General features: G+C 42.6%; 1 protein-coding gene across 11 annotated transcripts in view; it reads right to left on the reverse strand.

Moving 5' to 3' along the window:
* ERC1 (ELKS/RAB6-interacting/CAST family member 1) overlaps positions 1-23,525 on the reverse strand; it is a 1,928,212-nt gene that overhangs the window by 1,344,775 nt on the left and 559,912 nt on the right. For all 11 annotated transcript variants that reach the window (XM_085652245.1, XM_085652246.1, XM_085652244.1 and 8 more), the window contains one exon: positions 4,231-4,386. In XM_085652245.1, the coding sequence (XP_085508371.1) occupies positions 4,231-4,386 (156 nt within the window). The remainder of the gene's footprint in view (positions 1-4,230; positions 4,387-23,525) is intronic.

Raw genomic sequence — 23,525 nt, forward strand, 5'->3', positions numbered from 1 at the left:
CTACTAGAGGGCGACGGACTAATTAACATTCATTTGGTTGGCAATAAACATCTGTTACACGGCACCAAGATGCAGCATACTCCAGCCCCGCCTTCACTTGCACACTGGGATAACTCACTTTCGCCTCCTTTCAATTCGGCTCCTGATTTTCTCTACTGTGCTCGCTTTCTGATTTGGTAACGGCATTATATAATAGGAGCCAGCGGCGGCGGCATGCAGGCTGCCATCTGTTTTGGGTCAGGTTTCGTTTCCAGACCTTGCCGCTTTCATTAGAAGGCACGTCCCCTCCACCCCACCTCCACAAGGGTGCGCTTTCATTTTCTCTTAAACACAAAGGAACAGAAACGAAATCCGTAATGGACAGGACATCTTACTTTTCAGCGGAATCGTCAGCACCATCCAATGAGCGGGCCTTGGCCAACAAGCCTACCCTGGAAGGCAACAAGCAGCTGCTACAGTAGTTAAAGCTCCTTAAAGACCACTCATGTCTTGGGGAGGAAGGGAACGATCCTCGTGGGGTTTCAGTAAATAGCTACATTGTGATGCTAAACCATTTGTTGACCGGATGATCATGCTTCTGGTTAAACTAAACAGAAGAACGTTCGGAATCAGCATTTTACCCTAACTGTTGTGGCGAAAAACCAAACATCTACAGCAGGTAGGCACAGCGTAACTCTACAGAGTACATCTGTTTGCTACCCCACCTCAGAAATCTGCAAGCAATTCTTTCATTCCTTTTTAATTTTTGCATTATGTAGCGCGAATGAAGGTATCAAAGCTCTTTACTCAAGTACTAGTTCCATTACAGAATTCTGCCCGGTGGGTGATAATGTGCTGCGCGGCTAAACAATTATAAGGTCCCAAAGGCGAAACCTATTGGCTATGCCAATGCTTGTTCCCTTTGACAGTGCTTCCCTATCTTCCCCTTTCACTCACAGGCATCCTAGAACCAAACAGAGCTGTTCAATGGAATTTCACAACTGCCCTATTCTAAAGGTGACCACCTGAATATTGTGGCAACATATAATCTATGGAAAATGTGGGTTCTTCCACTTAAAATTATGATCCCACTTTTTGATTCTGAATTCCAACAGTAATGTTCATGTCTCCTCATGACCCCTGCGAGCCAAATTGTTTTACAAGGCTAGATCATTTAATCACACTTGCACAGATAAACCTGACAAACAGATCCAGTGGTCAAACTACTGCTAAGGTTCCATCTCATGAGCCAATGAATCTAGGAAACTCATCACTCTGCAGTTACCAGTACTGCTAAGTAAGTGAACGGTTTGTCTCACATCTTCACAACACACAAAATAATAATATACTGGACCCTAGACCAGCTAGTGGTAGGCCAGGAAAGATCTATGAAGTGATTGTGATCTCAGTACTGGATAAGATAAGGATGATAATATATTGAGGTGTGGGGGTTCCAAAACTTATTTGATTTTTCAGGTGTCTTTGGCATCTCTCCTCCTACTCCATGGTTAGCCAAAAATTGTGGCTCATAAATGGATTGTATCATTCTTGGAAACTTGTTCTCGGTGTATATCAATTCCACTCTTCCAATATCTCCTGGGCCAGTTGCAAGTTTCCGCCTTTCTGCATTTATTTAATCTTTCCCTTAGATTGCTTCTTGTCCTTCATTCATATGGAATCGGCTTCTTTATTTAGGTAGACAGTACTCAGCTGGTCCTTAGTTTATAGGATCTGCCAAGTGTCCTTGATTCGAGAATCAGCCCCACTCTGCATGCAGACGGTCGATGTCAGCCAAACTCTTAATTAAATTAATCAGCTTTGGGAATCCTCTATGAAAGAGACAGAATTAGGGAGAAATGGACCACTGTCCAGGAATATAGATACTGCTAATGGTTTAAGGCAGGGGTGTATATTGGCCCCTCTCCGGTTTTCAACCTACCATTGCTGACGCGCCATTAGCACTAAACCAACTTCGCTCTTATGCCCTCAAACTAGATATGGATGCTATTTCATCACTGTACTATGATGATTATACAGTTTTACTGGACCTTATTCCCGTAGGCCTTCAGAGGAAACTTGAAGCATTCTCATGATATTGTAAGGCAAACGATCTACAAATCAATGTCACCAAAACCAAAGTATTTGTGTTTTCTAGGAGAACTGTTCAGAAAATAAGGCAAAAGTCGTGGATCAGCAGTGCCTAGGTAGAGGTGGTAAATTAATATAAATACTTAGACCTCCTTTTTAAATATAGTTTTATCTTTGAAATCTCATATGGATCAACAGGAAGCTCGATCTAAGGCTACTGCAGGTACATTACAAAGAATGGACTTTGCTTTGGGGCATAACTCCGTAAAAGTAGTTAAAGACAACTAAAACGCTAAAATAGTACATTTGCTTATGTATGTTTGCGAGGTCCTCTCAGAGAAAAATACTGACCGGTTGCAGACTATAGGAATAAACATCTAGAAAAGATGGCTTGGCCTGCTCAGAGGTACAGTGAATAGTGTACTGAGGTTGGAGGTGGGCCATACCAATATAATACTTAAATACAAGCAATAGATTCGCAATTATTGGGCCTGCCTTATTGAGTTAGCTGACTTCTCCCAGAGGAAATTAAATCATATTTACAAGCACATGAAACAGGCTCATGGACTGCTAACCTGCAACTTGCAAGTCTCAATCTCTTGAGGAAAGATCATTACAAACCCCTCAATATTGTAAAATCTAGACTGAACGTTAACTTCAGCTTAGCTTTAACAAAAAAATCTGTACTGCCTCACACTGCTCCAATACATTTACTGTTTCTTCTTTTCTGTGTAATCTTAGTTAAGGCAGTTGTTTATTCTTGCCGTGTCCACTGCAACACTGCTCACCTCAGTTACCCTAAAATATACATAACTTACTACTGCACCAACACAATATTGTTGAGGATTGCAAAAAATGAACATCGCACCAAACTTGCATTCACTGCACTAACTCCTGGTCCACATGTTTATCCAGTTTAAATCCCATTTTACACATAGAACTTTACATAATCACAGGGTTCGCATCATATGGGAAAATATCTTTAAGAAATATCGAACTAAGTGGACCATGGACTGTACTCCTTAGCCATCAAGCCATGGTGCATCAACGCTCATTTAGATTACAGGCTGCTATCTTCAGGAGCAATCCATCTTTGCACAAACACTTGGAAGGTAAGGCCTCAAGTTTTGTACAAACCTACAACATTTCTCTTCACACAGAAACTTTCTAACTGAATGCTGTGCTCTAAAAAAGATATTCAACACCACATGATTTTGGAATGAAAAGTAACACAGGGAAAATTAGAATGCCAGTGATCTCAGGTTTTGAAGAATCATGGTTCAATCCTGGACCCACGAATTAAAGATAAACAGAATCAAGATACAGGTTTGGGTTGCTATGATAAAGTATGAGCTTCATACATTAGAAGGCAACAGTAATACAAACTGAACTAAGGCAGATACTTCAAGCTAAATGTAACCTTCATTTTCTTTTTGTGTGAAGGTTTTCAAGATTTTTGTGAGGCCTGACGATCTGGATTTGGTCAGGCATGATCAAGTTTAGGTTTATTAAGTTATCAAAGAATGAAAACGGATCCATCAGAACTAGCCTGGATTAGGTTGATTTATGCTTGGTATAGGAATCGCATAGGTTTGTCATCATCCAGTGCTACTTTCACAGACCAATAAGCAAATTCTTTGGGTGAAAGAAGTTCTTATACTGGGGGTCGTAGGGTTAATATTAAGGGATAGGCTATTTGCTGCACAACAGCAAGCTGTTTGCTTACTTGTCAGTCCACAAAAAGTAAAAATAAAGTCAGGCACAATACTGTTTTTTTGCACATGCAGCAATAGTTTCCATACCATGTCAAGCTACTGCTTGAGCACTGGATGAAAAGATTAGTAAACAAAAAGGTATAGCGTGATAATCATAATTAAGGATTTTTTGTCATATAACATACTTGAAAGTTTCAAATTCTTACAGAAAACATTTATGGCTATAAAGCATCTCCACAGCGGAAGAGAGATGTTGATTTAATTTTTTAAGAAACAGTTGCAGGGACAAAGGAGCCCTAATGCAGGTTCCCATCTCCTTTCATAGGCACAGCAATTGTTAAGGGTGAGTCATACAGGTGGAACAAGAGTCCTCAATTAATTTCACAATTTCAGTGTCATTAACTATGAACCAAGCTGCCTTTAACCTTTGTTAAGTAAGTGAAGTTACCTTGTTCTTCATGAACTTGGAATGGCTTCGGTATACCTCCATTTGCTTCATCTCCTCCTCCCTCTCCTCTGTGCTTAATGCTCCATTAGACTTTAGCATTTGGATCTCCTCCTCCATATCGCGGAGGCCACGCTCCATGGACGTAATCTTCGAGTCCTGCAAATGAGTAAAACTTAGATTAAGGTTTATTTCAGCTTTATATAACTGTGGGTGCATATTCTCAGCAGGTTTCTTAGTAAGCACTAGTATCACAACCCAAAAATGATTCTACTAAAACTAACCTACGTCATCCAGTCACTGGCAGACATCATTTCCCCCCACAACTCAAGTACAATCATGACAAGAAACAGGGGTTTAATGTTGATGATTTTTTTCCTACTGATCAACTCCTGCATCACTAAACCACATTACAAAGTACTGGTGCAACATTTCTCAATGCAGTTCTGCTAGATGCCGATTTTCGTTTTAAATTCTGCATCTAGCATAGCAATAATGAACATTCTAATGTGCATTATCATGAAAATTGCTTTCCACCCTAGTTATGCGCTCCAAGCTTTAGCCTATGACACAGAAGAGTGGAGGGCAATTATCTCAATGATAATGCCCTCTAACATGTTCATTCTTGATAACAGAACATGCCCACTGGAATTAGCAAGCTGTAAAAGATCCTTCTAACTGTTAAGATTAACAAAAACCGACAAACTGTAGGTTTGCTAAATGTTTGTGCCAAGTAATTTTAAGTGTAGTAGAGGAGTGGAGTGGCCTAGAATGAAGCGGCATAAAGTACAGTAGTAGAGAGTAGATTAGTGCAGAGTCCATTGGTTTTGAGTAAAGTGGTGTACAGTGCACTGGGGTAGAGTGCAGTGATGCAGAATAGATTAGAGTGCAGTGGCATAGAGTAGAGCGGTGCAGAGTGAATTGCAGTGGCGTAAGAGTGGCACAGAGTGACGTGGAGTGGCGCAGTGTGGAGTGGCGAAGAGCGGCAAAGAGTGGCAAAGAGTGGAGCGGCAAAGAGTGAAGTGGTGCAGGGTAGTCTGCAGCGGCCTGGAGTGCAGCGGAGGAGGGTGCAGTCATGTAGAGAAGGGTGTCAAAGTGCAGGGTCGTAGATTAAAAGGTAACAGAGTGCAGGGTCGCAGAGTGGTGCAGAGAGCAGGGAGTGTACAATAGAGTAACAAAGTGCATTGACAGAGTGCAATGGTGTACAGTGATGTAGTATGCAGTAGCATAGAGTGCAGGGTCACAGAGTAGAATATTGTAGAGTTTAGTGGCATAAAGTGCAATAGTGCCAAGTAGTTGTCATAGGTGCAGTGGCATAGGGTGCATTGGTTTGGAGTTAAGTGGTGTAAAGTGCATTGGCGTAGAGTGCAGTGGTTTAGAGTACAATGGCACAGAATAAACTGCAGAGGCGTAGCGTGGCACAGCATAGAGTTCAGTGGAGTAGAGTGGCATAGAGTGCAGTGGCAGAGAGTAGATTGTTTAAGAGGAGAGGGGAGTGGGGCAGAGTAGAGAGGAGTGGGGCAGAGTAGAGAGGAGTGGGGCAGGGTAGATCGCAGTGGCATAGAGTAGAGTGGTGCAGAGTAGAGTGGTGTAGAGTGCAGTGGCATAGAGCAGATTGTTTCAGAGTAGCGTGCAGTGTTGCAAAGTGGAGTGGCATAGCGGGGAGTGATGCAGAGTGGAATGACCTAGTTTGGACTGGTATAGATAGCAGTGATGCATAGTAGAGTGGGGTAGAGTGCATTGGCCTAGATTAGAGTAGTGTACAGTACAGTAGAGAGGCTTAGAGTGCAGTGATGTTGAATGCAATGTCAGAGTGGAGTAGTGCACAGTAGATTAAAGTGCCGCAGAGTATATATTGGCGTACAGTGCTATGGCGCTGTTGTGAACCCCAATGTACCCAAATATAGGCCTAGGTAGTTACATGACCTTTTACCTACATCTGTCCTACCATTGTTCTACACAACAGGTCTGGCACTGACCTTTTACCTAGTTAGGTGCTACATGACTGATGTGGTTTTCTACGAAAACTAGCCTCATGTATTATACATGAGGATCCTCAGTATCACAGCAGGTTTACCATCTTCTGCATAATAACTCTGTATAAGGGTCACCCCTATCGTCATCCTTGCCCGACATGCCCATAGTACACTTCTAGATAGAACCCCTGAGGGTACCTTTCGGGTACTACATCTTTGCTGGGGAAACCAGAGGAGAAAAAGACTTCCATGCTGACACGCAATGCTGAGGTTCCTGCACGCAGACATTCCAGCACGCAGTGGTCTGACATCCCTTACGGGGTGTCCTTCTTGAGACCTGTGGAAATGTGGATTTTTCTGGTCAGTTATGTCCCCTATCTTGGACCCCAACGGTTCTATGTGCATGTTACAAGTACATGTATGTTCCCTCCAGTTCCAGTTATGAAGACGCAAATACATGTGCGTCCACCGTTAACATGTCCTCTGTTGATCCGCCATGAATGGGCCGGATATTCCATTCCTAAGTACGAAAGGCCACCGCCTTTATATGGTTCACTTATGCCATTTTACAGTCCAGGCAAGTAGGCCCTGATTCTGTCATCAAACTCTTCTTGCCTTCTGCCTCTGAAAGCTCCAGTCTGAGCCTGCATCTGTGACCATGAACTTTGTCTCATTCTCTGCGCGGCTCACGAAGCCTGACATCAGCCTATTCTCTGCCAAGAACTGTATTTCACCTTCGAATTATCTGCTTCCCCCTCAGCCGATGCATTCCTGCCTAGTAGTTTAAGTAAACATTCTTCCAGTTACCAAGCAAAAGGCCCGGCTTCTCTGTCCTCATGCAAGTAATTCATAGTCCTGTTACCATGGAATATTTCTACCCCCTCGCATTTAGTGTAGACACTTAGACGCTTGTACACGCACACACAGGCAGTATAGAATAGATTCTGTCCGAGAGTCCTTCTTTTGTGGATAACATAGTTCTTTAAACATAGGATATTAGATATGATTTGGGATTAGGTTGACATAACCCCAGACTTTTGTCTCCACATGTAGAGCTAAATGTCAAGTCCCTTTCTCCCTCTAGTTGCACGTCTATCACACGTCATGCGACTGCGCACGCATCTCTGCCAAATATTTCTGCTGACATTGCAGGATTCTCCAGGTATCCACCCACACATGACAAATTACCCATTATCATCAAGTGGACGCCCACATGGACGCCCACCTTCACGCCTACTTACACGCCCACATGCTCTTATCTCATTCTCTCTTGCTCTTTTGCTTACGTACAATTGAGAAATGTATATATACTGTACTCTGTGAATAATGTTTTGAGAATATTGAGAATACTTTTCAGTCCCTTCCAGATCCTTTTTTTGGTGATGGAAATATTCTCCCTTTGACTCGAGTTAATGGAATAAATCCCTTTATGAACCTGATACCACAGACTCAGCCTCTTGTTTTATGCATGATCTTATTTATATACTTAAAAGTCTGAGAGCGTAATATTTTATTTACCACATAATGGCGCCCGAACAGTTTAATCTCTTTCCCCACACGCCGGAGATGAAGGTCCAGTTTTGCCCCCTTCCATAGCCGTGATGGACTTCAAGCGCGCACGTCGCGGGTCTTCCCGCCAACTCCCTCAGGCCAACGAAGGGGACAGACTGCGACCAGGCATCCATACGAGGCGGTGAGGAACGCAGATTGTCCTACCCAGAGCCCACCTGCGAGAGAGCTGTGTCCGAGGTATACAGAGGCCCACCAGATTCCGAAGTCCCAAGTCCCGAAGTTTCAAGTCGAGCCCGAAGTTTCAAGTCGAGTCCAGTCCGGTAGTCCCGTCCAGTTCAAGTTCAAGTTCCGTTCCGAGGCCTTCTGTTCCGAGCTACCCGGTGAGTACCATTACCGGGGAGGCGTTTCTGACGTGCACATAGGTTGTGCCGGTCAAGACGGGTTTGGGTACACAAATCCGGTCTGCACTGTTTCAGCAGTGTATCTGTACTGTTTAGCAGTATATCTAGTATGTCAAGTATGCCAAGTAACTAGTTTCCTAATGGCCATCATTATTGTTCGTTGTTTGTTAAAATGTTAAATGTTAAATGTTAAATGTTTTAAATACGTCCTGCATATTGTGGTGTGAATGAATGTTCATTATCGTGTTTATTGTATTAAGTTTGTTCAAGATCAAGTATCAGATCAGTTCTTAATATGCCGCTCTTTTCGAAACTAAGACAGATCACAACTAGAAAAGGGGTACTCGAAGAAGCTGTTCCCATTCCTCCTTGGGACACTCCAGGGTACTTCATGTATCATAAACATGGCCTAGACGCCATATTATTTCTTGATCTATGGGTAGACTACACTAAGGAATTACCAGAAAGTCAGAGGTGGCCCGCAGCTGGGACCTGGGATGCAGATTGCATCGTGAAAGTAGAGGAAGAATTATGGAAAAGGAAAGCTAGACAATTAACAGAAAGACGCCATTGAATTATGGCGAAAAGAATCGTATAGACGTACGGAAAAAGCACGTAGACAGGAAGAGAAGAGTAAGGAGAATTCAAATAAAGTTCGAGAAAATGTGTTAGTTGAGGAAGGTATCCGAGTAAAAGCAGAACAAGTAGATGGACAACGAAACACTCTTATGAAAGAGAAAATGTAGACCAGCTTGGAAGGATGCCATTGAGTTTTGGCGCAAGGAGTCACATAGTAGGTCAGAGTAAGTGTTTCACGAAGCAGAGAGGAGTAGACTGGAGTCTGGAAAAGCCAAGGAACAGATGTTACAGGAGTAATTGGAGTAGGTATAGTAGCCCGAAGGTTCTTGAACCACCCACCAATTGAACAGCGCATAGCTGGTGTTTACATGGTCCAACATTTGACTACGTTGTCAATAGGAAATTGAGAGGGGTGTAGCTAGAGAAGGAGCAACACCTGTGATTTGATGACACCCCTAATGTACAAAGTGCTAACGAAAAAGTAATTTTTGAAAAGTTTAGCTTGAAAAAAAAAAAAAAGAATTGTGGGTATTTCGAATTTGCAAATTGTTCAAGAATACAGGTTTGTGTTCTTGGTGGTCCAGTGAGCCAATGTGCTGGGTCAAGTCGGTGAGATTATGACCCCCTGAGTGCAAATTGTAGGTAAAAATAATTTTTCAATTGAGCGAATTATTGCAGTTTTTATGGAATTGAGTAGTCTTTTTGTCTTTGACAGCTTCAGAGTGAGGAGAAGGTGGGGGCTGTGTAGAGCAGTATGTGATACAGAAATCGGAGACAGATTCTGACCTTGTAGCCAGTGTAGGTGGGGGCCGGTGAGAGGAGCAGAACAGAGGCACTGCTTAGAAAGCTTCTCTGACATCGCATCTGTGTAATGCCTGCAGCCGGAACAACAAAAACGTTGGCTGGCAGCCCAGGCTCAGGCCGCGCTGAGGGGCTATTTTTAACTTCTCTGATAAGACAGGGCAGCTGAGAAATGTAAGTCGAGAAAGATTCCCTTGTTCTATTCTGTGCAAAACAAGTGTCCCGAGGAAATGTATATGGAGAAGATTTGTTTTATTTTTTAGCAATTGTTATATTGCTTCTGGCCAGAAAGTAAAATGTTGCTATTGCTTGGAATTTTAAGGGCTATGTGCCTATATAAAAACGATTTTCAAATTCAGACATTTTTGAATTGTGGCCACAAGCTGCCACCAGTTGCATTGGATAAATGATCCAGTGGTTAAAAGTCTGTGAGGAGAGATGAGAGGTGCGTCTTCGTCTGGGACATTAGGGTACATTGTGTTGACGAAGATGCATAGCTCATTTTTATAAAAGAAAACAAACAGGTTCGTGTGTTCTTCGTTTTTGATTATTATTGCTGATTCTGTTTTTATAAAAGAAAACAAACAGGTTCGTGTGTTCTTCGTTTTTGATTATTATTGCTGATTCTGTGTGTCAGACTTGACACGGTGATTTCAGATGGGGGTGTATAGGGCAGGTAAATAAGTTATTGATTATAAGCCTGACAAATTAAGCAGGCCAGAGTGTTCGCCTCTGAGCTGTAGGTACTATAATTGCGCATCACTGCTCATTTATATATGTTAGTGTAATTGTCTATGCTTTCTGTGCTTGGTATACTGATGGCTTGGCATATGTATTTTATATATGTTTTGTTTTTGTGTTGTATTGACCAGTCTATTTAGCGTTTAATACCAAGTTCTCCTGTGCAAGTACAGAGATAGTCGTGACGACGGCGATCTTTGCACAGCGCTTGGCTGGAACTTGTTCACAATTACTAAATTTAACTGACGTGATATTACCTTTATCATGCTGTCAAAATAGCAGACAACACGTTATCATTGTATGTCTAATTGGTGTTGGAGATGAATGAAATAAAAGGAAAAATTATGCAAGACTAAAATATTTTTCACATGACTGCCTTTCTCTTATAGACAGGCAGCCTCGGTCATATGTTTCCAGATTGGACATTAAGGAACAATTATGATCTGTGCACTCGCATCTTAACTCTTGAAGGCCTGTTTTAAATAAGGACTGCCACCACAGAGTGACAAATGAGGCTCGGTATTTAGGGTAATGAGAAAATATCTGACAGGATTTCCTTTTTAAAGTTTGCTTTAGTAAGCTCATTCTTGTAAGTGGTGGCCCCAAAAGTTGACTTGTTTTTAAATTAGGCTATTTATTGTATAGGTGGAAATTATTGCAAAATGACTGATTTCTTTAGCAGATAAATTATTAATTATCAACATTAACAACTGTTCTTAAACTTGGTTTTCCGAATATTTAGGTAATTTAGCATTCCTATTAGGGCCTACTAGCATTAATATTGACTTCAGGTTGGTGTAGGTTCATGTAATAGGGACATTTGCATATGAGATGTCATTTGGCCAGCTTATGAGCTAACACAATGAGGTTTGTACATTAATTTGAAGGATTTCTCGCCGTTTCAAATACGCTGTGTGTCTCCTATGATTTTGCTTACGCCCAGTAGCTACACACAGGGATTAATAGTGTTGACAAGACACAGGGTTTGATAGTGTTTGACAGCAGTGAAATCTGTTTCAGATTTCCTCCTGTCAAAAAGGGGGGGGAAGGAGGAGAATATTGGCTTTCTGCTGGCCCCTGAGGAGGTTCGCTTCCCGCTAGCCCCTTAAGAAATTAAGCCCCTTAGAAATTAGCCCCCTTAGAAATTAAGCCGAGGAAATAGGTATGGTGCTTTCCCCTTTTTCTCATGTTTTATTGTGATCTTTCAGGGGAATTAGTTGTGGGCACCGGAACGTATTCAATTGATTTCTGGTTTGTCACAGCCCAAGACACAAAAAAGACTAAAGTCCTCAAGAACACACTGTGGCATTTGAAGAATTAAAGAGAGCTTTATGTCAAGCACCAGTTTTAGCAAACCCTGATTACAACAAATCGTTTATGTTTTTGTGACAGAGCGGGATGGAACAGCACTATCTGTCCTAACACAAGATCATGCAGGAAAACACGAGCCCTGTGCTTATTTTTCTAGTACATTAGACCCAGTAGCACAGGCTTTGCCTGCGTGCCTAAAATCAGTTGCAGCAACGGCCTTAGCCATAAGACAAAGTGACTTGATAGTGCTGGGCCACCCTCTGACAGTACAAGTACCACACGCAGTAGAGGTTCTCTTGAACCGGACACAAACACAACACCTGACTGTAGCTAGACTGACAGGCTATGAGCCAACGTTATTTCAACCACACATAGAGATCAGACGATGCAACATACTGAATCCTGCTACCCTTTTGCCCTCCAGTACAGAAAGCGTTTCACCACACGACTGTGTTGAAGTAATACATACCGTGACTAAACCAAGACAAGACTTGACAGACGTTGCACTCCCAGACCCCGACCTAACACTATAAGTTGACGGCTTATGCATGAGGACAGGGGCGGGAGAATTAGTGGCAGCATATGCAGTGACTACTGATACTGTAATAATAGAGACTAAAAGAATAGACATATTGTCAGCACAAGCAGCAGAGCTCATCGCCCTGACACAAGCGTGCATAAGAGCTAAGCACCTGAGAGTAAACATTTACACCGATTCTCTGGCGAGAAAGAGTTTTCTTGACCTCTCATGGGGCCAAGATACAGCATGGCCCCCATATTCAAGCCCTACTGGAAGCAATACATTTACCAACAGCCATAGCTATCCTAAAATGTAAAGCACATACTAGAGCCACAGATACCATTTCCCAAGGCAATGATCTGGCAGACCGAACAGCTAAACGGACAGCTCAGACCCCACTAGACATGACAAAGTTACAGGTTCAATAAGTGTCCAAAGCCATGACAGTTAGGGATCCTTCCAAGGATGTACAAGACATACAGACACATGCTACTATGGACGAATTAAAGAAATGGTCGGAACAAGGAGGGGTACTGACTGATCAGGGTTGGATGAATAAGGGCAAATCCACATGGTTTCTTCCTGATACCATGGTACAAGTGATTATAAATACCGCACATAGTCCCACACACTTAGGAGAGAAAGCAATGATAGATAGCTTACAGAATATATGGTTCAACAAGCACCTGCGTGCAGCAGCGAAACAAAAGGTCAGAACATGTATGATCTGTTGCCAATTCAATGCAGGTAAAGGCATTCCGATGGAACAAGGTGGATTCCATCCACCTGACCACCCTTTTGAAGTGCTCCAAATGGATTATATCCAAATAAACAGATGTAGAGGTTACAAATATGTCCTGGTACTAATGAAGCAGGTGTCCCTTCTGTTAGGGTATACCTGGAAATTCCATTGTGTGCGACATCCTGAAGCAGCAGGCCTTGTAGAAAGACATAATCATAATGCCGGTTGCCCTCTTTTACATGCGAATGGTAGCTCATTCTAGAACAGGCTTATCTCCCTATGAAGTGGTCTTTGGTAGACCACCAAATATGTGGGGCACTCCAATGCCTAAAAGATAATAACATGCTGACAGATTACCTGGCTTCCTTGATGTCTGCACTACTCTCTTGTTGTTCGCAGGTTGCTGCCGCCTTCCCTGACAACACCCAGGTCAAAGAATACTCCATCGCTCCTGGATGAAAGGCGCCAAAGTCAGTGCTCTGGACCACGGGGACGGCCGTTAAAGTCAAAGTGCACCTTCACCACTCTTTTACAAAGGAAAAAGACTTTGAACTTGAATTTTGGATTTTGAACACCATTTTCTAGAGGAGACTCCCCAGCAGTTTCCACAAAGCTAAACTTAGATCTAAAAAAAGTCAGAACCCGTTTGATCAATTAAGTCCACTAGGTGGTGAAGCGGTTGAACATGTATTCTGGCTTGCATAAGATCTTGGACTATAATATTAAAAACAAAGAGCAAGATGTGCATCACGATAATATGTATCAGCTTAATACTACATGCTATTTTTCCTCCTATTGCCTCACTCTTATACTCCTCCACTAATGATACCATAAAGCACACATTTAGTGATCTGCCATCCTATGAGCTATCATATCGACTTGCCTTACGCAACAATACCTTTATTCAGATGCTGCACCATTCACATCAGACTAGCAATGCTACAGACTGCTGGGTCTGTGGCCGACTCCCCCCCCTATCAGAACTATAAGGGAGTTTTGCCCCTCTTTCTCTATCCGTTCACACACAATGGCTCCTGTGGAGCATGGTTTAGTTTGATTAATTCCCTAGATTCGAATTCCGCAGTTTATCAAGACAACTGGGTATGAGGAAACCTGAATTTAGTTTTTGCTTAAAGTCTGCTACCCTAACAAGGAGGGACTTCCCAAAAGAACAGGAACTGATCTAAGAAATGAAGTATATGGATTAGGTAATTTTACACTTAACCTCATGATCCTGAACGTTGAATCTGAAGCTACACCAATCTTGCCCGCCATGTCCGTATTCCCAGTAAAAGGGGAATTATGTATAAGAAAGAATGGCTCCATACACATGGGCCATAGTAAATGCACCACTGTAATAAAATTCAGTGATCAAGGCAAGTCTACATTTAGAGCTTCTCGTCATTCCTACTTTATATGTGGCCAGACCGCATATATACGCCTACCTCTAGATTGGGATGGTACCTGTTACATAGCATTCCTCCTACCACCTGTTTTCCTAGCTCCTCCTGATTATCATAGAAATACTCATTTAGTACACAATAGACAGCAGAGAGATCTCCCAATTGTCGATTACACTGAAACAGCATGGGAAAAATACACAGATTTCAATAAAGGTTTCTTTCCCTATATAGGTACAGTTACCAATAGTAAGCTGATACGTAGATTAACCAGAACCCTTGAAGCAGTAGTGAACGAAACTATTTCCGCCTTAGGCAATTTAACAGAAGAGCAGTCTGCTATGCGGATTGTTGTGCTTCAAAATAGTCTTGTCCTTGACGTTATCCTGGCCGATAGGGGCGGAGCTTGTAGGGTCATCGGATCAAGCTATTGCATTTTTCATACCAGAAAATTCGCCATCTGTATATAAAGCCATAACTCGCCTTCATAAGATTGTAAGCCAGATACACCAGAATCCAGGCACCTGGACTTGGTCCGGTTGGTTTTGGAGTGTATTATCTACCTTTGGATGGAGGGTCCTATCCTTCCTAGGTATTGGCCTTCTCATACTATTCAGTTGCTGCTTATGCCTGCAATGTGGACCAGCGATTTGTGGTCTGTGTGCCACATCGTGCATTCCACATCAAGATTTTCATTCAAGATCCCGGAAGAAGAAAGAAGAACAAATGATGCTATATGAACAGATCAATGGATTAATGAAGATTGATATCTCTTGACGGGCAAGTAGGGGACAAGGAGGGAATGTGGAAATGTGGATTTTTCTGGTCAGTTATGTCCCCTATCTTGGACCCCAACGGTTCTATGTGCATGTTACAAGTACATGTATGTTCCCTCCAGTTCCAGTTATGAAGACGCAAATACATGTGCGTCCACCGTTAACATGTCCTCTGTTGATCCGCCATGAATGGGCCGGATATTCCATTCCTAAGTACGAAAGGCCACCGCCTTTATATGGTTCACTTATGCCATTTTACAGTCCAGGCAAGTAGGCCCTGATTCTGTCATCAAACTCTTCTTGCCTTCTGCCTCTGAAAGCTCCAGTCTGAGCCTGCATCTGTGACCATGAACTTTGTCTCATTCTCTGCGCGGCTCACGAAGCCTGACATCAGCCTATTCTCTGCCAAGAACTGTATTTCACCTTCGAATTATCTGCTTCCCCCTCAGCCGATGCATTCCTGCCTAGTAGTTTAAGTAAACATTCTTCCAGTTACCAAGCAAAAGGCCCGGCTTCTCTGTCCTCATGCAAGTAATTCATAGTCCTGTTACCATGGAATATTTCTACCCCCTCGCATTTAGTGTAGACACTTAGACGCTTGTACACGCACACACAGGCAGTATAGAATAGATTCTGTCCGAGAGTCCTTCTTTTGTGGATAACATAGTTCTTTAAACATAGGATATTAGATATGATTTGGGATTAGGTTGACATAACCCCAGACTTTTGTCTCCACATGTAGAGCTAAATGTCAAGTCCCTTTCTCCCTCTAGTTGCACGTCTATCACACGTCATGCGACTGCGCACGCATCTCTGCCAAATATTTCTGCTGACATTGCAGGATTCTCCAGGTATCCACCCACACATGACAAATTACCCATTATCATCAAGTGGACGCCCACATGGACGCCCACCTTCACGCCTACTTACACGCCCACATGCTCTTATCTCATTCTCTCTTGCTCTTTTGCTTACGTACAATTGAGAAATGTATATATACTGTACTCTGTGAATAATGTTTTGAGAATATTGAGAATACTTTTCAGTCCCTTCCAGATCCTTTTTTTGGTGATGGAAATATTCTCCCTTTGACTCGAGTTAATGGAATAAATCCATTTATGAACCTGATACCACAGACTCAGCCTCTTGTTTTATGCATGATCTTATTTATATACTTAAAAGTCTGAGAGCGTAATATTTTATTTACCACAGACCAATCAATATAAACAAACACAAGAGCAACCCATATGTCCCTGTGAACTGGGTATTTTGCACTAAGCAATAACAATGTCCACAAGGAACTTATTTGAAATAACGTATTTGCAATAAGGAGTACAAAATTATATACTCATAACTGAATCAATCAGGAGAAAACACATAGAATTAATAATTTAAATTCAATTTGAAACAATAACCTGGACAATAATTTACTTCAGCCGAAGTAAAAATTGGTTTATTTTACAATTAACAATTTATTAACAAAAACAGTTAAGGTCACAAATTGTTTCTGATACTATAGGCACATTTATAGAAAGTGAGAAAGTGAACCCAGTGCAGTGATCATAGCCTTCAAGGTGAAAGTTAAGTGAATAGAAATCAAGGGAAGGTCTTAAAAACAATGAGAGGCATTCAACAATAGCATGAATCTATCTTGCTCTCTCTTAGTTTGTGTCGACGGCGTTTCAACCCGCAATGAATAAGGGGTCTCTTCAGGACAGTTATCTGGGGACTAATGGTAGTTTCGTATTCCCACAATGTTGTATGGTGTACCACTGATTGAAGCAGGGTTTGAGGAGACTTTTATCAGTTCAGTCCTGCAAGTATAATTGTAAAAGTGATCTTCACTCGTCCTGGATGTGTTAGCAGCAGAAGGATTTGGGTTTATATCCGATCAGTATCCGCGACGATTTAAGCATCTCCATTCAACAGGCTGCAGCCTGTTGAATGGAGACGCTTAAATCGTGCTTCAATCAGTGGTACACCATACAACATTGTGGGAATACGAAACTACCATTAGTCCCCAGATAACTGTCCTGAAGAGACCCCTTATTCATTGCGGGTTGAAACGCCGTCGACACAAACTAAGAGAGAGCAAGATAGATTCATGCTATTGTTGAATGCCTCTCATTGTTTTTAAGACCTTCCCTTGATTTCTATTCACTTAACTTTCACCTTGAAGGCTATGATCACTGCACTGGGTTCACTTTCTCACTTTCTATAAATGTGCCTATAGTATCTGAAAAAATTTGTGACCTTAACTGTTTTTGTTAATAAATTGTTAATTGTAAAATAAACCAATTTTTACTTCGGCTGAAGTAAATTATTGTCCAGGTTATTGTTTCAAATTGAATTTAAATTATTAATTCTATGTGTTTTCTCCTGGTTGATTCAGTTATGAGTATATAATTTTGTACTCCTTATTGCAAATACGTTATTTCAAATAAGTTCCTTGTGGACATTGTTATTGCTTAGTGCTTCTTGAGACCAAGACATGGTCCTTAGCTCTCCCACATCAAGTAATGGGATTGGCTTTAACCTAAGGGGATTCTTGGCTTTACACCTACATACACACTAGGTACACTTAGGTACATCCAGTTAGGGTTTGCATTGTAGGAGAACACATTATTACTGTCATGTATCCCTATGCCTGCATACATTAATTGTTTTAGCACTATGGACGAATTCTACCTTTTCTTTACTCTGCTGGTGCTTATAACCGTACAGATCTGTTTCGGTCTCATGGTTGTTGCAGCACACGTATTTTATCCTAGAATGATGCTGGTTCAATAAATCCTTATTGAAAACGTCCCCACTGTTTATTCTGTGTATCTCTCTGAGACAAAATGAGCATGAAGGACTGAGCGAAAAATATTGTACTGTTGCCACGATCCTAGACGGGTCAGGGTTGTCATGTTTGATAGTTGCCTGAAACTATTCACTCCTTGGTAAGAGGGGCTCATAGTGGCACTGTGAGCTAGCTGGTTTAACAGACTAACATATCCTTGTGGGGTGTCTGAAATCAGTCTGACCACCAATCCCTTAGTTTATGTTGTCTAAATGCGCAGATCCTATATCGATTTGTAGGAACTACACAACAGTGCAGAGAAAATTGGCATAGAGTGTAGTAGTGTAGAGTATATTGGTTTGGAGTAAAGTGGTGTAGAGAGCATTGGTGTAAAGTGTAGTGGCATAGAGTGCAGCGGTACAGAATAGCATGGCGTACTGTGGAGTGTGTAGAGAGGAGTGGCACAGAGTAGAATAGAGTGGCAAAACTGCGGTGGCGTGGAATTGATTATTTCAAAGTAGAGTTGAGTGCCAAACAGAACAATGGTGCAGAGTAGATTAGAGTGACAGAGTGGATTGGCATAGAGTGCAGGAGCGTAGAGTGGAGCGATGTAGAGGAGAGTGGCATAGAGTGGAGCTATGCAGTGTAGAGTGGCATACAGTGGAGTTATGCAGTGTAGATTGGCATACAGTGGAGTGCTGCAGAGTAGAGTGGCATAGAGTGCTGCAGAGTAGAGTGGAATAGAATGGAGTGATGCAGAGTGGAGTTTCGTAGAGTGCATTGTGGTAGGGTGGTGCAGTGGCAGAGTGCAGTAGAGCGCAGTGGCATAGAGTGCAGTATAATCACGTAGAGTGCAGTCATGCAGAGAGCAATGAAAGTACAGTGGCATTGAATGCAGTGGGATAGACTGGTGCGAGTAGAGTGGTGCAGAGAGCAGTGGCATTCAATACGGAGGTGCAGAGTAGAACTGTGTGGTTTAGAGCGCAGTGACGTAGAGCAGAATGTTGTAGAGTATGGTGGCATAAAGTGCAGTGGTGTAAAGTAGTTGGCGTATGTTCAGTGGTGTAGGGTGCACTGGTTTTGAGTAAAGTGGTGCAGAGTGAATTGACGTAGAGTGCAGTGGTTTACAGTAGAGTGCAGTGGAGTAGAGTTGCGTAGAGTGAAGTGATACAGTGCAGTGATGTAGAGTACATTGTTTCAGAGTACAGTGAATTACAGTGGAGTGATACAGGGTAGAGTATAGTAGTGCAGGGTAGAGTGAAGTGGCATAGATTAGCAGCACACAACAGTGGCACAGCGCTGTGGCGCAACGTTGACTTCAGCGGCGTGGAGTGGCATAAGGTGCAATGGCATAGAGTAGATTGTTTCAGAGTAAAATGAAGTGGCGTAGAGTGGTGTAGGGTAGGGTAGAGTGGAGTTGTATATAGTGCAGGCGTAGAGTGCAGTGTTGCACAGTGGAGTGGTGCAGAGTGGCCTAGACTGAAGTGGTGTAAAGTGAAGTGGCCTAGACTGGAGTGGTGTAGAGTGCAGTGGTGAAGAGAGCAGTGGTGAAGAGTAGAGTAGTGTGGTGTGGTGCAACTTAGAGTAGAGAGGCGTAGAGTGCAGTGTCGCAGTGCAGAGGTGCACAGTAAATTGTGAGTGGTGAAGAGTAAAGTGGAGTGGTATAGAGTGGCGCAGAGTGTAGTAGTGTAGAGTGCAGTGGCGTATAGTATAGTGACGCACAGTGCAGTGCAGTGTAAATTGGCATAGAGTGCAGTGGTGTAGAGTGTATTGGCTTTCAGTAAAGGGGTGCAGAGTGCAGGGCATAGAATGGAATAGGAGTAGCGTAGACTGCAGTGACACAGAGTAGATGGTTTCAGAGTAGAGTGATGTGGTATAGAGTAGGCCTGGGCAGTAAATTCCGGTAAATTTGGGTAATTTCGCGTTCCGCGGAGAACGCGAAATTGGCCAAAATTCTGCGTTCCGCGACTTCGCGAAAGTTTTTGCTTGTTTGAGTTCTCAAAATGCATGCTTGCGAGATATTTCTCCCCGAGCACGCAAACAGCAATTGTGAACAGGAAAAAAGCATCGCGAACAAGCAATTCCGCGTGTTCGTGGAATTTCTGCGTGTTCGGAGATTTTTTACCGTTTCGCGGAGATTTGCGTAACGCGATTACGCAAATTCCGCCCACCCCTAGTATAAAGTGCAGTGGTGAAGGGTAGATTAGAGTGGCTTAAAGTGGATTGGCGTAGAGTGCAGCGATGCAGAATGCAGTAGCGTAGAGTTCAGTGGCATAGGGTGGCATGAAGTAGTGGCATGGCATAAAGTAGAGTGGCATAAAGTAGCGTGGCATACAGCAGCGTGGCATAAAGTTAAATGGAAGAGTGCAGTGTTGCAGAGTATACTGTTGTAGAGTGCAGTGGTGTAGAGCGGTGTAGAATGCAGTGACAGGGTATTTGCCTTTTCTACATGGTTGGAATGGTTGAGTGCAAGTGGAGCAATCAGGCAGAAAGTCAGGCTTCCTCCTATATAACGTCTAAGGTCTGGGCAGATTCCCTCTCTTTCTCCAGAGTGAATCCAAACACCTAATGTTTCACAAACAGCTTAAAGCTGGACTACATGCCTCCTCTAAAGTGGAGTGTCCATGACTTACTCTAGAGAGGATTGTTGCTATCTATAAATCTGTCACTTTTATCATCATCTTTAGCATGGCCAGTACCATAATGAGTCCCCAAGAGGCTAAGAGGAAAGATGCTTCAGGCTTTTCAGTTGTCTACTGTTAGTCTCAGTTGTGGAGGACTGCACATGACTGTTCGGACAGACCCAAGCTGCAAGTTTCTAGCTAAACCCTCTTTCAGTCAGATAAGGACATAGTCTTATCCACCAAGCAAGTAAGTGAGCTGATGTTCTTCAAAAGTGAAAATGGAAGTATCTCAACCATTTACTCAACTACTGGCCTCTAGATGAGCCTTGCTAGCATACAGCAGAATGTGCAGGTTATTTGGTGAGAGGCAGAAGTGTGTAAAAGCTAGTTCCTCAGAAACCATGCTACAAGTTAAAGGACAAAAGGTCTCTCCTTTGTGCTGCAAATTGTCTCTCTCTGAAATAAATGGAGAAGTAGAACTAACCTCTACACAACCAAGTAGACCTCATGAAAAGAAGCACCCTCTTTGGACTATCCCTGATCATCTGCGGTAGCCTATTACGGCAGTCAGAGGAAAGGCATGCATGAATTCTCTCTCTAAGTCTAATAAAACATAGTTCCCTACGAATCCGAGACCATGCTCATTCAGGAGGAAAAATGATTGCATATAGTGTTCAGGTGAGTGGCAAATGTGCCTATGTCTGGACGACACCAGGACTTGATAATGTGCTAAAACACTAACATAACACTCGGCCACTTGTGTGGAAGATGGGAGCAACTAGTCAGGCTGTCCATTCTGGCATTGTCTATGCATGAATTGTGAGGGGCATGCAGTGCTGTAAGGACTATTCACAAAAGTCTACCCTCAGCCGGCAGAGCTGCAGAGAGTTTTAGCACACTTGCTTCAATATGTAGAAGAGGGCTGTGGCAGCATCTTGGTGAATTATACCCCTGAACGGTAGTTTTTAAGGGGTTAAAAAGCTTGCCTTTAGCTAGAACAAATGTACGCAGCGGGGGTGAATGTAATTGTTCACCCAAGACAATGAAGAAATGTTCTCTAAAGTTAACTCCCCACCCAAACATTTGTGTTGATTGTGACTGCAAACTGTTGATGGAGCAGGAGAGTGTGGAAAAGAGCATCATAGCAAAAGAGGTAGCGATGAAAGACTAGGATGGGTTTTGACTGATTATCTAGTAGTTGGTCCAAGTGTTTTGCCAGATGAAGTTGTCAGAGACTGCATTTGGAGCTTGGTATTGTTGATCACACTTATGAAAAATGCTTGTATTCCGAGAAGTCTTTAGACTCACAAAACTGCCATGCTTTCATTGTTGAAGAAATGAAGATATGCTGACCAATATAAACCTCTTTATAGGCATATATAACATTTGCTGGCATGCCATTTCCTCTCCCGACATACCCTTGCTGGTATTTCTATGCAGACCATTTCATTGTCAAGGTACTTTGATTAAACATTTCTTTGGCACTATCGCCTTATGGTATTTTCCTAATTATTCCTTATCATTGAATCAGATTACCCTTTTTCTTTCCCGAAGGTAACCTTTTCGTTCTGGTAATATTTTTTTTATTTGATGTTTTTTTAATTCATGCTATGAAATTGATTTTAATGTATTAATATACAGTTTGTTTTGCTATCCCCAACGGTAAACCAATTCTATATGTGACACATTATTAAATGTTTGTATTAATTAAATTACAATGAAACAAAAATGTATAAATATAGTTTATTCCTAATTACATTTAACTGCATTAGCATTTGTGAAGCAAGCACCCATTCTTTTTAGGTCGAGCCTAGGCAGTGCATATGCGCCGTCTTCAGCATATGCTGTATTCACTCTGTGGGCTCTGAACACGGCCAGTGCTTTTCATTGGTTGTTTCGGGTGCCTTTTGAAATTCCTTTTGTGTCGTTGGTGAGTAGTTAACATGTGTCCCGCTTTTTGGCTGTTTTGTTCCTGCCCTGGATACTCCCCCTGAAACATGGATCCTTTCACTATCATCCATAAGTTTTGTTTCTGCGCACTCCTTTTTATTATCCTTTGTTGCAACAACTGGCTTCTATCTAACACCATTTGCAAGAGACCTTGGCCAGGTCATCACTATCCTTCTCCATTCTGTGCCCAGCTCTCCTTCGTCCCTTCTTCCGCTGGTCTCTTATGCTTGGCCTTCTCTGTGCTTATCCCAGCTTTTTCAACCCTATCTGTTCAGCCTTTTTCGCGCCAGGCAGCAAGGGTGAAAGTGTACTTCTAGGTCTCGCTGCTACTGGAAGACCTGATCCCTCGCGGTCCGGCCCGTCTCCTCCCTGTGGAAGTTCAGTTCTATCGGCTCCACCCTAGGCCCTAACTGGCTATCCACCTTCCTCATCTTCCTGTCTTCTTGTTCTCATTCCTGCCACCCCCAACTCTTTGACGCCCCAGCTAATTCACTTTCAATTCCAAGGTGCCTTATTAACAGTGTTGTTGGCGCTTTGCTTACAGCAGTCTTCCTTTCTACAGGTTGCAGAGGCTAGGAAGTTGATGGGCTGTCCAACGTGCTAGGTTATTCGCAGAGCTCGTAGTTATTGGTTCCAGGATGTCGCACCTCTACATTGGCAGATTAAGCTATCAGGTCTGGGAGAAGGGCACCCAGCGCTTCTTCTGCGGCTATAGCAGGCACCTGGAGGTAGACATAAAGAATGGGTACATTGAGGGTAATGAAAGGAGACGCAACCACAGATTTTGCTACCCTTTCGGTTTATTGAGTTTTCCCATTAGACTCTTCTCACGGCAAGTTAAAGGTTTTAAAGTCCTCACTTTGAAATATTTCATTGGTAAGCTGCATTATGGCTAGCACATTGCGTGCCAGGACAAGAGACCCCTCAAACTGTTTTTCAATTTACATAGAGATCACACAAGTTTTCGCTCCATGCTGAGTTAGTGAGTCAAGATTTACAGGTATGTTTGCACGCTTTAATGATGTTCTGTGTTTGCATAGCACACAATTATCCCCTCTGATGGTTCAGTCAATATATACCCTCCCTACCCCCCACAAATTCCTGGACAGTGAAACATCAGGGGATATAGCCATTCAACTTGCAGTTCTGTGTAGCCTTTTTCAATCCTGTGGGCCTTTAC

The sequence above is a fragment of the Triturus cristatus genome, chromosome 4_1, assembly GCF_964204655.1.
Source record: "Triturus cristatus chromosome 4_1, aTriCri1.1, whole genome shotgun sequence".
Classification (NCBI taxonomy): Eukaryota; Metazoa; Chordata; class Amphibia; order Caudata; family Salamandridae; genus Triturus; species Triturus cristatus.